The sequence below is a fragment of the Anser brachyrhynchus genome, assembly GCF_964034855.1.
Source record: "Anser brachyrhynchus genome assembly, chromosome: Z".
In the NCBI taxonomy this organism is placed as follows: Eukaryota; Metazoa; Chordata; class Aves; order Anseriformes; family Anatidae; genus Anser; species Anser brachyrhynchus.
In genome coordinates, this window is record NC_137697.1 from 77,911,555 (window position 1) to 77,928,918 (window position 17,364).

At 35.3% G+C, this 17,364-nt stretch overlaps 1 protein-coding gene across 27 annotated transcripts in view; it reads right to left on the minus strand.

Moving 5' to 3' along the window:
- The window catches only part of KIAA0825, a 256,762-nt gene that overhangs the window by 202,404 nt on the left and 36,994 nt on the right, over positions 1-17,364 (minus strand). For 23 of the 27 annotated variants that reach the window (XM_080572674.1, XM_080572661.1, XM_080572660.1 and 20 more), the window contains 3 exons: positions 16,939-17,078; positions 7,154-7,322; positions 1,274-1,943 (listed from right to left, as the gene is read on the minus strand). In XM_080572674.1, coding sequence (XP_080428800.1) covers positions 1,274-1,943; positions 7,154-7,322; positions 16,939-17,069 — 970 coding nt within the window. In that variant the 5' untranslated portion in view covers positions 17,070-17,078. Of the gene's footprint in view, positions 1-1,273; positions 1,944-7,153; positions 7,323-7,571; positions 15,030-16,938; positions 17,079-17,364 lie in introns of those variants that run through there. The other 4 variants (XM_080572672.1, XM_080572676.1, XM_080572669.1 and 1 more) reach the window with 4 other exon arrangements.

Below are 17,364 nucleotides of genomic sequence, written 5' to 3' on the forward strand. Positions count from 1 at the left end.
AATCTTCTGTGCTACAGTGGCTGGGAGAGCAAGGAACGAGACCCAGCCCTGCAGCCCCCCAGGTGAGTGCAGCAGGAGGGCAGGAGGTGCTCCAGGCAGGCAGCAGCAGTTCCCCTGCGGCCTGTGGAGAGGCCCCTGGTGGAGCAGGCTGTCCCCCTGCAGCCCACGGGTCCCACACGGAGCAGATCTCCACGCTGCAGCCCGTGGAGGAGCCCCCGGTGGAGCAGGTGGATGTGGCCTGGAGGAGGCTGCGGCCCATGGAGAGCCCCCGCAGGAGCAGGCCCCGGGCCGGAGCTGCAGCCATGGAGAGGAGCCCACGCAGGAGCAGGGGGTCTGGGGGGAGCTGCCGCCCGTGGGGGACCCGTGCTGGAGCAGTTTGCTCCTGGGGGATGGACCCCGTGGTACGGAGCCGTGTGGGAGCAGGTCTTGAAGAGCTGCTGCCTGTGGGCAGCCCCCGCAGGTATTCTTAGTTTGCTTTTAGTTCTCACTGCTCTGGTTTGTCATTAGTAGGCAATAAATTACATTAATCTACCTATGTACAATTACGTTATGGAAGTTTCCATGCTGTGTCACTTTTTTGCAAAGCTCTGATTCCTCCCTTTGCAGATTGGCTTGTCATGAATCACCAATAGTAAAAAAAAAAAAGGATAGATGTAATACATTGATAACAGATTACTGCTTTAAATTCCTTAGAACAAGAAGAAATGACCAGGTAGAATTAACTATAACTAATAGTATATTCACAGGAATAGAAACCCTAAATGTTTTTTGTTTGTTTGTTTGCTTTTTGAGAATTAAGATCTGCATAGTAATCTTTTTGGGTCACCTCTAGTGTATGAATCTGTGTACTTCATGGTCAGAAAACTTCTAGCAATCAAAATAAAAATTGTAGGGAAAAGATTGAAGAGCTTGAAGACCTTGTGTTTTTTAAAATCTGGATTGAATAGTTCTTATTCCATTGTATATTTCAGTAGTTGGAATAAGTTGCATTAAAAAAAAAGAAAAAAGATTAAGACATGACAACGTTATACAGTGAAGTATAAAGGGATTTCTACATAAATAAACATAAGATAATTTCAATTACTTTAAAACCATTCTTTATCACAATTCTGACATAGTCTCTAACTCAATTGCAATAACGCATTTAAAACATAAACCTGTAATTAATAACCTCTGGCCTCTCTCTTCAGACAAAATAACCAGGCGTACTGAAAAAAAAAGGTCATAGAATTAAAATATCTAATTACAATGAACATAAAATAAGTCTACTAACCCACAGCATGAACTGTTCCTCTATGCTTCTTTGAAATCTTGTTTGCCTTAACTATATGCAGAGCATTTTCTTTGAACTGCAGCTCGCAAAGTCTTTCAAGAAGAACTGTTATTTCCTCAGTGATGGTATCCAGATAAGTTTCATTAATAAACTTCAATGATGAAGAAGGATCAATAGTTCCACTTAGTACATAGAAATCTTCTTTTATCATTGTGCACAATGTGGGTATTGAACTTTGGTAGCCATGAACGACTTTATCAAAATTTGTTTCACCACAGCCAGACAAAATACAGTTCTGTAGAAGATCACTAACCAGTTTATTCTGCATGTTTTGATACCTTGTTAAGACTTCTGATTCAGGGTAAAGAAACAAAAGTTGCTGTATGCACTGAGTTTTAAACTGTATTTGTTGTTGCGAAGCATTAGTATTTGTTTCTTCTTGACTTTGCAGTCTATTTACTAAAAATCGTCGAAGATGCAATCTCACATCATCCCAGAGAGATTTCATGTCCATAGTTGAATCATCCTCAATGGCATGAATGGAAGATGTAAACTCAAAAGACGTCCCGCTTGGAGTACAGGGAAATGAGACACCACACTGACTAGAGAGATCCAGAAGGAGCTGAAGTATCATTTCTTCTTGATTTTGCTCATTTTTCAGCAAGCTTTGCTAACAAAAATTAATCAGACAGCATTTTAGAAATGTTTTGTTAACTTTGGTTAATAAAATTAACAGCTTTGTGCTAGAGTACCAATTATTTCCAATGCCAATTATCTTACCAGCAAATGAGAAAATGAAACAAATTGCTCTATAAACAACAGAAATAACAAAGGCTGTTTTCCAATGAATTTATGCTCCTATCCATCCCTTTGTCTACCTACTCCAGTGACTTTACATTCTTCTTCCCATCTTTCTTACATCCTCAACCCATTTTGTCAATCAGTCCTACCCCACAATTCAAAGGAAAGCCTAGAAAAAACATAGCTCATTAGATAAGCCTTGGCAGACGATAGAGACTGTTTGTTCAGGTCCACACACACATCTTGGAAAGAAAATTGTATGAAATTAACATTTACAAGGATAGTAGGAGGTTTTGCTCATAAAACCAAGACAGGGATTTATAAAATAAACCTCTGTTACCCTCTGTGTTCTGGTTCAGCAGGCAACTGTGAGAAACGCTATTCTATGCATAAAATAATCTGCCCAGAACTGCCTTAAAGAAGTACAATTAAAAACTTAAGAATTGAACAATGGGCTTAGATCAAATAGGGCGAAAGAGTAAGAATCTGCGTATCCTGTCAAATCCAGCTGCAGACTGATATATTATCAGTATGGGAGCCTCAAAATACATCTCAGCTACATGGATTGAGGAAGAAGGAAGACAGTTAACAGAAGATCCAAGAAGCCACATGCATACATGTACAGACTTCACTGCATCTGAAAAGCCTCCGTCTTGTTTCATGGACAGGATCTCTGATCTTAGAACCACTTCAAATCCAAGATGCCAACCAGCAAATAAGAGGTTCTTGTCACACCTTGATGCCTTCTACTTGGCTCACAATGACATAAATGTAAACGGCACTCTGCAGCTTTCTTTGATACGCTTGAGGAATCACTTGGATGAAGAAGTGGTGTCCAATATATTAGTAGAAGGCAGGCCCACAAGTCCCTTGGTCAGTGGATTCCTAAATCTATTTCCTGTCTTGGAGAAAAAATCTTGCCCATTATAAACCCATTTCCCACACTCTCAACATTTTTCCTGTTGCAGGTTGGCTTTGCCTGCAGCCCTAGGCTCATCAAAGTTGTACTGAACAGACTTACTCTCAGTCTTCCAGCTGCATGAGAGACAACTACAGAATTTGCCATCACAGTCACAAAAAAAATGAGAGAAACTGGTTGCACGTTTGATTCTCTGGGTTTCAGGAATCAAGCGGGCAAGTCTGAAGTGAATCAGGATAGGAGGGGAATCAGGGAAGGCCCTCTTGCTTCCTCCCTCACCTCCCATCAATTCTCTCCAAGATCTTCCAACATAGAAAGTGTTGTGGCAAATTGCATAAGTATAGATCTTGTCTCTCATGTCCTTTATTTGGGTCTCTCCAACCTATAATGCAAGGCTGGTAAGGCAACTTCCGGAAACCTTCTACACTCAGAACTACTGATTTAGTTAAACTAAACTATTTACAGGAAATAATCAGTTTTATTTCTTTTCTCATTATGGAAGAGAGAGAAATGAATCTTATTTGAGTATGGTAGTACTTCAATAATTTTGAAATTAAAAAAAAAAAGTTCTTTCTACTGTAGCACTCTTTTATCAACAGATAATTTAAGAAATATAGAAAAGACAAATTTTTTGACAAACTTTTCAGTGTGACTTATTTGCATGCTATTCAGTCACAGCAATTTTTCACTATCAGAACTTCTTGTATTTTTTCTTAACGACCAAAAACTGTTGCACTATTACGGGAGAAAGCAACATTTTAACCTACCTACTGGCCTTTATTTTGGAGTGTTCCATTAAGAAAAATAAAAAACTTTTACTACAGTAGGTAATTCTGAACAAAAGACAGAGAGCACAATTACCTTCCATACAGGAAAGTCTTAAAAATTGACTATCTAGCTATTTTTCTTCCACTTCACATCTTTATTTCGGGGAGCTCCCTATGAAATTTTGTACTTACTAGCAGGAAACATATGTTGTAGACAGAACAATAAAGAAAATTATCAGTCAAGTATCTTCCTATAAAAACATGCATGTTATAGAAATATGTGGAACTAGTTAATATCTTAAATAGTAGAAATTTATATGCATATATGTAAAGCTGATTCAATTTCCTTTTATTGTCTACTAAAGCGTTCTATGAAGTGTTGTGGATGCAGAGAGAATGTGTTGAGCTGGTAAACTGAGACTCTAGTCACTAACTGCTGCTAGCATAGTTAGAGTAGCTGGAAAGTCAAGTGCCCACAGATAGACTTATGAATTTAAAGTTTTTTTTTTTTTTTTTTTTTTTTTTATGAAGCATGCTCAGTGATTATATTCTGAAATAAACAGAACAAGAGAAGCTGTCAAACCAGTGATTGTAACTCATGCCTTTAGATGATGAATCCAAAATGTCTTCCAAGCAAATCCCTATGCTGTTTTTTAAGGTTAAACAAAAACATTTTTATTCATGAAAGCCAGTAAGAATTTTAATAGTTTCAAATGCTTTCCAACTTAGACTAAAACATAAAAAAATAGGGAGTTTGCAGATGCCATCTTAGACTTAGTGTTCCTCAAAAAAAGTCCCTGAAGTGAACAGTGAAGGTCTGAAAACACAGTATCATCAAGTCTCTTTGAACACTGCCTGTATTGACATAGGCTTTTCTATTTGAAAGTTTATCTTTAAGAAATACTTCAAAAGATGGTGACAAAACTATTCAAGAGAAAAAGATCCAAATTAGTGTCTAAAGGTTTTAGAGAAGTGTGAAAAGTTCTCTTATGAGCACAGAAAGTCAGTGATAACAGTACACAAAAAAAACCTTGCATTCCATCAACTAGACTACTACCTGCTATAGACTACATCCAATATTGTTAAGGTTTTCTTAAAAGAGATTTGCCATTAGTTTAGGTCGTAGAGAATTTAATGAAGATGTGTTCGTGTACAGGTTCAGCTTTTAAGTATTTAAAACTACAGAATAGTACACAGAATGATGAGATTTCACATAACTGAAGTCTTTTAGGGTTCATGAAGAACCTCTCAGTATTTCCATGAGAGTTTTTATAAATGCTTGAGAATACCACATTGCATTATTTATTTATTTTTTTAAATTTGTTCCAGAAGCTTAAGAGATAAGTGATATCGCTAACAAAATAAATATACATAATGAGGTATAGTAACAAATGGCCTGGGGTGGAAAGAAGGTTAATTTTATTGAAGATATATTGTATGATATTTAACTTGTCACTTGCAAGCTTTTAATTAAGTCAACTGAGTAATTAATTCAATGGATAGAAATACACAGTTAAGAAAGGTCAGACTGTAGTAATCTCATTAATGCTGAATACAACTGAAAACAGTTTAATGCACATGTGTTTATGGAGCTAAGGATGAGTATAATTTCCTACAGATGGACAGACGGTGCTAGTGCAGATGCACATTTCATCTGTAGTCTCATCAAGGCAATAGGCTGGTTCATCTGAGAAGCCATGAGCCTGAAAACAGTTTTGTCCAAGTTCCCAAGCTCCGTAGGCGTTCGTTCTCCTGATAAGCTGTGCAGCATTAAGGTTTTGAGGCTTCTCACCCTTCACTGTCTGTTTAGCAGCCTCCCAAAGAGGTGCTCCCAAGGTTTAACTAGCCTCTGCAGCCCACAGCCAGACTGTCATGAAGTCTGTAGGCTCTTGGGAAGCTGAGAGCTAGAAAGCACGTTTTGCATACGATACACCCGAAGTGTTCCAGAGATGGGGATATTTTGGAGTTTGCCAAACAAATGCCGCCACCTGGTGTTCAGGTATATGGCTTAAATTGACCCGGCAGAAGGATGAGCACAGGCAACGGACACGGGTGAGTAAGCCATCATTGCCATTCCCTCCTCTGAGGGTGTTAAGTAAGGATATAACTGGACTAAGAGGAGTATCAAACAACTTGTAAATCCGTATTTTCTGGGATTCTCCCATTCCAACTAGATCAAGTCTGACAAGTATCAGTCTGACATCCTTGAGCAGCACGATTATTAACAGCAACATACATACCGATCACCCACGTAAGAAAGGGATTAAATCACTTCCTCACCACATGAACATTAAAGACCTGGTCTTCCTAGAAATGAGTTCATAATTTGACATATCTTAAATTAACCAGGGCTATCAGTCATGTAATTCAGTGGATTCAAGTATGACTGAAAGATCAACAACCAGTTTTATAAATCAAAACCAAAAACAAAACCAACAAAACAAAAAAAACACAACCCACCAAAAAGAATAATAAATAAATAAAAAGGTGATTTGATGAAGCTTGAGCTTTAGCCAGGAGAAGTCCCAAAGAAGAAAAATCTCCACTTCTTGTAACCAGATTTCTTCTGCCAATATGGGATATCTTATCCTAAAGATGTTCACATCCAATGACAAAATCACGACAAAGAAGTAACCCAGAATAATTCACTGGACAGAGTCTGTATTTATTTGTGTTGATACTTGTATATATGTATGTTATATAAACAAACGTATGTAGTTTCTATATGAAGTTGAAGGCTGCCATTTGTTGAGGTATTATCCTTCACTTATTTAGACAATTCAGTTTTCCAGAATTCCACTTCCATGTATTTATTCTAATGCTAACTTTTCAGGAAAATTTGGGGTAAAAATTACATCTTTTTTCACCAAAGTGAAATGTGACTTCTGGTTAAGTCCAGTTACACAACTTGCAAGAAAAATGGATGTAGCTCCCACATGCTGATTTAGGAAAAAGTAGATATGAAGTTAATGCTTAAACAACACATAAAGCACAATAATCTGTATTAGATGGGTTATATTCATACTGATACAAGTGAAGAGAAAGAATTAAAATTAACAGACTGTGTGTAGACAGTTACTTCATATGTTTTCACCTTCAAATGCTTATAAAACAGTATTGGTGATGCTGAACATGTGGAAGTATCAGCAAATTTTTTTAGACCCAAGTTTGTCTAGTTAGGACATGATCAAAAGGAAACATAAAGCCTTGCTGCAGACATCAAGTCAGGACTAAGCTTTACATTAAGTTTTCTGAACTACATTCACAATACTGGAGACTGAAATAAAGCTAACAGGAAAAGAGAAACAAATAAGCAAACAAACAAACAAAAAAACGTAAGCATCATAAAACCAACTTTCCCAAACATTAAACTCTGTAGTAAACAATTTTTACCAGGGTCCTGAGGAACTCCATCAGCTCTCCATGTGGTGTAGATGAAGGTCTGAGAGAAATAAAATTGCAGTTGTTTAGCCACTGAAGGCAGTCATTCGTGCTTTGAAGTATTTCATCAGTACATATTTCATTTACTTCTGATTGCAGGTCTTTAAGACACTGTTCCATGCTATAAAGAAAAAAAAAAAAAAAAGGATTTTTTCATGACTTGGAAATAAAATTATTTTATATACCCCATTTTTCAAAAACAAAAACTACTTCAAATTATTGTAACACTAGTCCTTCTTCTTCATAAATTAAATTACTCTTGCTAAGTAAGGCCTGAATTTCCAGCATTAATATTATAATGTATTTGAAAAAGTTCTCACACAATCTTGTACTTTCCAGTAAAGCAGTTGGTGAATAAGATATTGCTCACCGTAAGAGCTGGTCCTTGGTGTTTAATTAGCTAAGGAAGATAATATAAGCTGAATTAACTACCATATATAAAGGTGAATGTGTCATTCTGTTCCTTTAGCAATCAGCAGTAGCTTTATAATACATAAGATATTAACAACCTCTTAAAGACTGATTGACACACCACAGAAAAAGCTGAAAAGAATTTTAGTCACTTTTGCTGAGAAAGCAGATCTTTTATTTCCTGTTTTTTGTTATTAGAATATCTGAAAGAAAGTTTGTTTTCAAGGAGCTGATCCACTCCTTAACACCCCTATTTGTGAAATCATGTGTAGTTGATATGGTAATTACTGTGATTCCAGTGGCAAAAATCACAAGAACAGCTGATTATCGAAACAGGTTTCATTTCTGTTGGTGTTTCTATTTGGCACCTACATGAAAAGAACAGAAAATAAAAATCCAGAAACAGTCTACCTCCACATCATTTCCTACAAAAACACCTTTTCACTATTTCGTAACTACTTATCTTAAAAGCGATGCTTAATGTTTTATCTGGTTTCCATTAATAAAATAGTATTGACTATCTGTTAAACCTAGGCGGACCTAGGTTTAATAGAAACAAAGCCAACACTAAGACCAAATTTTGTTTTATGGCAATGCAAAGCAATTCTCACTATTACTTGAATTTTATTCTGGAGTATATTTGTTAAATTGTTTATGTTCTTAGAGCTGATAAAGGATGTAAGGTTTGATGCAAGTTAAAGTTCAGTTCTTTCTGTTAGTGGAGTTAAAGGACTAGATGACACCCAGCTAGCTCTTTACAGATACTTCAGTGGCTGATACTTTTGATCATGTTAGTCTCTATTTTCATGACATCATGACAACAAGAAAGCCTATTGTACTGCCTCTTTGTTTTATATAGATGAAGTATGTTTGTTTTTCTTTACCTGCTCGCTAACATTTACAAACTAATATGTTTGGCAAAGTAGACAAGAAGATTAGAAAAGAGGAGAAGAGGAGAAAATGAGGGCAGGAGGAGAGGAGGAGAGAGAAACTGAATATCAAAGTGTGTAACAAGGTAAAGAGTATTACAAGTAGTGACAAAAATACCAGCTTAAAGACCTCTGCTTTTCCAAAACACATGCAACGTAACTTTTTAAATTAGTAACCTCAGGTACAGTATGGGTATTTTTTTCTTCATAACTCCTCTGTACAGAAGGATTAATTTAACAAATGTTTATAAAATATGTAATCTGCTTTAAATATGAAGAAATAACAATGATGAATGAAAAATGATGACATGATGAAAAGCCATTTTGCTTATCGTCCACTGACTACATTTTGTCATTTGATGGTGCCTACGTTACTGTGGAAGACGTACTTATTTGTTTTTGTTTGTTTGTTTGTTTGTTTCTACTGGATTTTCTCCTTTACTGAGGGATTTGCATTTTATTCTTTTACAGATATTATGCAATGTACCCTAAACTCCTTCTAGTTGTCTCATTCTGATCAATAACGATAAAATGAATCACTATCATCCATACCTTTGGCAACAAAGTCTGTTAATTTGAATTGACATTTTAGAAAATCAGTGGAAAAAAAAAAGCAAATGATCACACCAAATTATGCGCTGAGATAAACCACAGACTGGGTTATCCTTTTATTTGTAAGTAGCCTACAACAAATATAACGTATTTTGTTCTGAGAATTCCACGAAGACATATCAGTGATGATAAATACCATTTTGTGCCTTTTGTTTCCTTAAAATAGTCATAGAAAATAACAAGCTGCAAAAGTAAAATGTATCAATGGTAAACACAGAATGTAAGGACAACTCTGTACTGTAACTTAAGTGCAGAGTGCCTATAACATTTTGAAAGGGGAAAAAAAATACATACAATGTTTCCAAAACAAGGATGACTATAAAACTTAAGTAAGTAAGTTACTTACTTTAAGTTTACTTACTTTTAAACTTAAAAATACATGGGTCATTTTGAACAGCTTATCTTCCTATATTTAATTGTATTCAATAACAATTATGGATACATTAGTTTCTTGCTTAAAAGGCATGATAAACCAGTCAAAGTGTATTTTACTGACATGAAGACACTGCATTTTACAGCTGCGTTATCTTCACGAACCAAATACAGTAAGTAGAATGAATGGAAAAATATCTTAAAACTTCTAAAATATTATGAATGCATGGGTAGTCTGCACACCACTCTCCATAAAATTGAAGCGGAAGTCTTCTCGAGACTTTTCTGAGCATCAGTGAGCTCAGAATGATGCGCACTGAAACGAGTACCTGCTCATTGTCACAGGACCTTATCAGGAGCACAAAGGACTTCCCCTGAAAAACAATCTTTCTCTGCCTGTGGCCCAGTCAGGCTCCTGGTGGGACAGCCCGGCCATGAATGCTGACTCTAAACTTGACAAAAGATTGGCACGTATCTTTTTAACTTGTGAAACCTGTTCTTTGGAGTATGAAACAAAATGCCTTGTTCATACACCTTGACTCCTGGAACACGAGCTACGGCTTTTTATTGTGGTGTGCTGACGTGCCTCATTCAGTCACACCCAACGGATAACAGCACCGGGCATTGTAAAAGGGACTACAGCTCTTAGCCTCTGCCAGTCTGCTTCAGTTAGGAACCAGCTTTCACATTCATCTTCAACATCTGAATTTGTGTGCAAGTCAATAAAACACAAACCACGGACAAGCCACAGCCTTCACAGGAACAGATATTTTAGTTATTTGTCCCAGCACTGATAAGGGGATTAGGAGGATATATTTCAGTGGACCTCCCTGTAGGTACAAACCATTATAATTCTATTAATTTTGTTTAATCCTTTTATCTCAGTAAGGTAAAAGTGTTATTTGTACTAAAACTGTTTTCCATTGAATAAAACTTTTTCATACTGTTTACTTACAACATACTGTAGTTAAACACAATATCAAAAACATTGCTATTTCTCACTTTTATGATTTTTGTCAACATATACTATTATGTAAGATTACTTCTTTATATTAATTAAATTATTAAATAGAATATTTAGGTTTCTGGTTACCTCTGAAAAAAACACTCTTTATGTGCATCCTCTGAGTTTAGAAAGCAGCTTTTTAAATAAAAGACTTCCTCAAAATTATAATTATCCTTACAGTATATAAAACTTTATAATTTTGTATTTGTGTAGAAAAGAGTCTGTTTTCCAAGTTTGCTGAAGTTTGAAAAACTCTAAACAAAATATATGATCTTGATGTCAAAAATGTGCTTAAGGTATGTAATGAATTATATTCTTACAATCACAAACAAGTACAATCACAAACAGCTATTTAAAAGGCTATATTCATTTTTTTTCCCAAGTAATCCTTTTTCAGTAAAGGTTAAATGAAATTATGTTTCAGTAAGTTCATTGCAGTAAACAACCTCAATTTTTTGAACAAACTGAGGCATCAATCCAGATGATATCAATGGACACTCTGCATGTAACGACAGGACAATAAGTTGTCTTAAAAACACATGTGGTCAATGGAAAAAATACAGACATGTCTGTGTGCAACCCCACCTGAATCAGGCAGACAAGATCTGGAGGACAACAGGGAAATCAGATGTAGCTCTGTACTTAATGTTTTTTTCCTGTTTACCACTGTTAACCGGGTCTTTGTTCCATATGGGTTTTTTTGTTTGTTTTTTGTTCTTTAAATATCCTCTGAAACACTTAACCTTACCGATAAGGAAAGGAATCCAATTCATGTTTTAAATGAACAGGTACCAAAGTTAAGACATTGATGGAACTAACTAGAAAGTACTTAATTCTTCTGTTGGAATTCAGCCTATTGGTACTACATTTGAATATCTGTGCACGGTCAGTCAGAATTTCTGCAGGTGTCTGGCAGTGGTCACTAGGAGATGTCAAAGAAAAATTAAAACAAGGCATACCAGAAAAAAAAAAAAAGTTAATACTTCTCAGAATATTTTCATCATCTTCAGCAGTTTGTGACATATAGATTTAAACCAGATAGTGTCTTAGCATTTAACGGGCCTCAATTAGTTTTTCTTCCATGAATGCTATGGAACTGTTCATACACAAAAAGAAAAGAAAAGAAAAAAAAAAAAACACTACAAAACAGCCACCAAACTACTAAATACAGAGTGCAGTATAAAAGTAAATGAAAAAAAATAACCTAACTCTGTAGCAAAGCAATCTGAAAGTTATGGATTTTTGTGAAATTGACTGATTTTTCAAGAAAGATACCTTCAGTTCCCCTTGAGGAATATCTTGAGCCTCCATGAGCGCATCAATGTTTGCAGTTAGAATTACCGATATGCCATTATGCCAGTGAAAATGTGATTTCACTGAAATAGCTTCTCCTTCTTACAGTTGAGGGTGGTTTTTTTGTTGTTGTTGCTTTAATTTTTACAAATTAAGCTAAATTCTGTTACGTTACCTGTGTCCACGTTAAGAGAGCTTTTCTGGAGTACCATTTGTAAGTATTCACACTGTACAGAGACAGTCTTCACTTGAGAACTCCTATGTCCTCCTATTTATTAAGTTAATAACCTTTTTTAGGAATAACCTAACCATGTGGAGAGACTGCTTTTGACATGACTGCATCAACACACAAACTGAGGGACTGTTCAGTTACAAACCAAGTACTGTAATGGAGCTGGTAGTGTATGCGCTGCCACACTGATACAACATTTTGAAAAACATAGCATCAAAATGAGGGTTGCTGTCTCCATGCATCATTCTCCATTGCCTAAGATGACTACAACTAAGTTGAAGGATGATCTTTTAACTCCTTTCAATTCCTAAAGAGCACTGTTTCAAATTATTTCACATAGAATATGGAACAGCCATAAAATGACAATGAGATTGCTTAAATTTAAACTGCTAAGCTATAAACTGAAGTAATCTTTAAACCTCATGTTACTTGTGCTTAAGAGCCTCATATGCATCCAGATCTGCTGTTAGAATGCTAGAATGTTTACATGTCTTTTATTAAGAACAGATAGGTTGTTTTAACATTAATGAAACAATCGTTTCCACTGTCTTCTGAAGGCAGAAGCACTAACCATGTATTAGTTTGCGATCATCATTTATATTCCTGGAAAAGTTTGACTGCTAGCTTACAGGGCATTTCATGTAGTATCAATCATACCATTTGGAAATCTGTGTCAGAGGACCTGCCATATACTTTGAGGGTAAGAGATCTTTGAAATAAACTTTTAGCAGTGTAATTCCCACATGCATTTTCCTCGTACATTTTCTAGAGAGAAAGCTATCAAGAAAGAAGCAGCTATCTCAAACTCAGGGGCCACGCGCAGAGACAACACAAGCTGAAAAGGAATAAAATTACATCCTTTTTGTAGTTCAATTACTCCTACCTACGAATTACAATAGGGCAGTGGTTAGACGGAAACTTTTCACAAGGATTTTAGTAACATTGTTCCAGTATCTCAATAAGAGCTAAATTCTCTGTTAAATATTATATAAATGTAGAGCACTTGTAGAGCAAGCAGATTACATATACAAGTATCAGGGTTTTCTTTTTTTTTTTTTTTTTGATGAATATTAAATCCAAGCGTCCATTAACAATGTTTTTCCTGTCGTGTTGGCTGTAGTTAAAATTCTTGTGAATATTCAACCGCTACTTGGGATTTTGGATGGAGATTCCAAGACTTTGCCAATTCTTTTGAATAAGAAACAAGTGAGGTGTAGCTCCTACCTGAAAATTCCAGAAAGGAACAAGCCACGATTTTCTTCAAAATAAAATAAAAAATAAAAATAGAGAGAAAGATAACCCTTGCAGCACATCTCAATTTAAAAATACATGAGCCCTTGCATACTGTAATTCTGATACAGAAAAATGTAATGAGACAGCAGTGCTTAATACCTTGTCTGAAACTCCTGTTCCTTTGCTGTGAAGTGTTAATGGTGGGAAGTATTTCTATGCACATCAGCAATGTTGTAAACAACATCCAAGATAAGTGGGAAGTGTCATACTAGCATCTTGGTTAAGGCACTTTCCAAATAATCCTGAAGTCTGCAAGTTAAGCATCCTGTCCTGATTATAAGGACCTACTCAAGTCCTGATTATAATTTATATGAACAGTTATGGGACAAGATGCAATGCTGTAAGTACTTATTAGTCTTGACCTCACTGGAGCCCTTGAAAAAAGACCTTCAACAAAATCCCAGATGACTGATTTACTGTTAATTAGACAGAGGGTCAGCTTGAAGTTTATCAGACTGAAGTCAAATTAAGCCTCTGTAAAAAGCCCTAGAAAGATATGGTCTCCAGTGTATCACAGAAATATAATTATTAGTAAATAATTTTGCTGAAGTCTGAGTAATTCTTCTGTTGAAGAAGACCTAGAATACCTCACGATGTCCTACAGCCTCATAGCATCTGTTGGCACTTTATTGCCACTAAAAAGCAGCCAACCACCCACTGAAGTGACAACAATGCACGTGCACGCACATGCATGTGTATGCACACACACACAGATCATCAACTGCTAAAGAACCTACAAAGCTTGCAATCGTATTTAAGCTATGCAAACTTGCCTTGCTTTCAAACCCTATGCCTTATTTTCTGCTTAGTAGTAGTAAATATCAGTCAAAAGTTTAGTTCTGTGAATTACTCATAAATTAACTGTTATGAACTCTTAGGCGTCCATACTAGAAGACAAAAAATCAAGCAACTCAGTTTTGAGAAACAACGAAAGTCAAAGCAAATGTGAGGGGAAATACTGGAGACAAATGGCAGTCCTAAAGAAATTATGAATACAGCTTCATGTTTTAGAATAACCTGACACTACCACTGCACTTAAAACTGGGCAGCAATGACAATGGCTTTGAAAGTTCATATTCACCTCCCTCTGTAAACTACTGTAAAAATAAAGTTTACATTCAAGTGCAATAAGAGCTCTGTTATAGAATAGTGAATGAATGAACCACTTATTGCCTTAAAACTTAGAAATAAAACAATTTCCCACAGATGCCTTTTTTTTTCCTTTGTTATAGTGTCAAATAGAATTGGTACAATTCAAAAACACAGAAAGTAATTCAAGAGCTGGAAAGCATATCTGATTTGTTGTGTCACACGATTTTATAAAAGCTATTCAGTTGGAAGGCAATAAATGAGCATTCAAGTGATTTACACACTTTTGGATCATAATTTTTTACACAATGTTACATTTTTAAAAATATATATATGCTGTATACTATTATGTTTATTCTCTGTGGTATAATAAAATCATAAATCTATCTGATGAAAAATAGATTGTATTCCAATTGTATCACTGTAGCACATAGAGCTGCTCTTATCATACCACTTACAAAGATCAATGGTAACTTGAAAATGATTTCATTCCATGCTACCTCTAATATATTAGCAATAAAGGACTGTTTTTAATTTAAAAGTCACATCAGCTGCTGTCCATCTTCTTTTAAACTCCTCTCGATTTCTGAAACTGACGTATTACAGGAGCAAAATATCACCTGGCAGCAACAGGGTTTTCTGACTTTCCCTGAGAAAATGAGTTGAAAAACTATCTTAAGTGTCAATTCAACAGAAATGCAAAGCTTTTCCTGACACGTGTTGCTGAGCTACCACACCCTAATCAAATTTCCTCCTCTCCCTGCAGACCTTGCAGAACTTAAAACCTTTGGATCTTACAAAGCTTAGAAGCAAAGGCTCATCTAATTTGTAGGACTGAAACTATGAGAGGGGCGTTCTTAAAAATGCATATAGTTCCACTGTGATGATGTTAATGTAAAATGTAACATAAAAAGTTCACTGATGGTACTATTAAAAGGAGCGGTCAGCTGGCCTCTTCTTCCACAGCCAAAAGATTTCTTAGCCAGCAGTACAGATTTGACACATATTAAAAAACACAAACAAAAACAGTAGTAAGGCATGTGTTCATTTTGACAATAATCATTCTAATCCTTAGGCTGACTCTGCATAACAATGACAAAATCAGTGTTATTTGGTAGCTGAAGAGGTGACAATATCTGGTTTACACATTTGTTAAATATGCTGGTGCTATTTTTCCCAGATACATAACACCATACACCAAACACATCTTTGACTATTTTATGACATCAAACAAAGTAAGTAAGTGTCAGCATTTCACTACCATCAACAGTTGGAAAATTGTAATATGAAATTGCACTGTGCAGTGGTCCACAACTCAAAATATATTTCCCAGATCTTCAGTAACATTGTTACCTTTGGGTAGCTACTATCAAAATGTCTGTAATCACTAAGATTTTAAGCAAAATTTTGAAAAGTGAGACATTGATAATATTAATAATAATAACAATAAACCTAAAAAAAATCTCAGCTTGGCGTAGCAAATATAACAGTAATTCAGAGATGACCTAAATCAGTTTTCAGTGACGTATAGCAAAGATTTATCTCCATTATTCAGGAAGCCGTTTGGTAGCAGACAAAGACCTCTCACAAATGTGGCCTTCATTAAAATTACATGATCAAAAACCAAATGTCATGAAGGGCATTCTTTGAAGTCATGACTCTACAACATGCTTTTCTATCTAAAGGCAAACATTGTCAAAATTTAACACAAGATGATGGTTCTTGTTATATCTCTGAATGTATAAAGGATACTTAATCTATTTGCATAAGAGCACCTTTCACAATATTTAAAATACTTCAGAACGTATTTTTAAAGTACCAAAAAAGCTTAGCCACAAAATGCACCATCACTTTTCAAAGTAGAAAGGCACAATACCTTTAAGTGATTTTCCTATACTCATACCCAAAGTGGGCATCAACAAAGAACTTTTTCAGTACTTCGCAGTTTCTAAAGCATTGATTTTTGTGAACTAGTGTGCAGCAAAGAAATGGACAATGAAATAAATTGCAAACCAAATTCTAGTTAGAAAATCTGGTATTGCAGCATAAATGTAATTGAAATAGGTAAAATAATTTTATAAGAAATATTTGTACTAACTTGCTCTATCTACTTTCATTAGTACTGTTTAAAGGACACCATGGGTTCAAATTTTACTTTTTTGTAAAATTCTGCAGCTCTTAGTGAACAAAAATTCCTTTAGGTATAGAAAATACAACTGCAATGGAACTATATGTTTTTTTCTTCCACTGTCACAACTACTACAATAAATCCCAAGATTAAGATGATGCAAATGTTAAAAGTACCATGCAGAGAAACACCAGAGCACAAATATTAAATGCCATTAAAATGTGTTAAATGCTCAAGCAGTAACAGTGAATTACTATGGAAATAATGAGAATTTTAACCTACAGCTAGAAAAGAAAGAAGATAAAAGATGTATTTCTTCCTAAACATAATGACTTTCACTAACATTTTGAATATAAATAAAACTCTCTTTACCTGGAAGAATTCTTCTTTATTTTTTCATCAATATCATTAAGGACTTGTTGAAACTCCGATTCTCCAGGAAGGACATTTAACAAACAGTCTAAATTGGAAGAATCGAGAGAATACTCTCCTCCCCACTCCATATTCAGAATCTGTAAAATACAATATAAATACATAAAAATAGTTAAGAAAGGAAAAAATCAGACTGTAAGTATCAACATTTATAAGATATTGAAATAATGAAATGCATACATTAATGCTGGAAGCATTTGTGTAGGAAATTATAAAATCAGTGTTGAATAGCAAACCTTTTGCCTGCTTCTGAGTTCAGTTCTATAGAGAGGTATACCTGTAAAAAAGATATAAATTTCATATCTTTCATTTTTCATTTTTAAACAAACAGTTATTTTATCTCAACTGGAGTAGTAACTTTGTTTT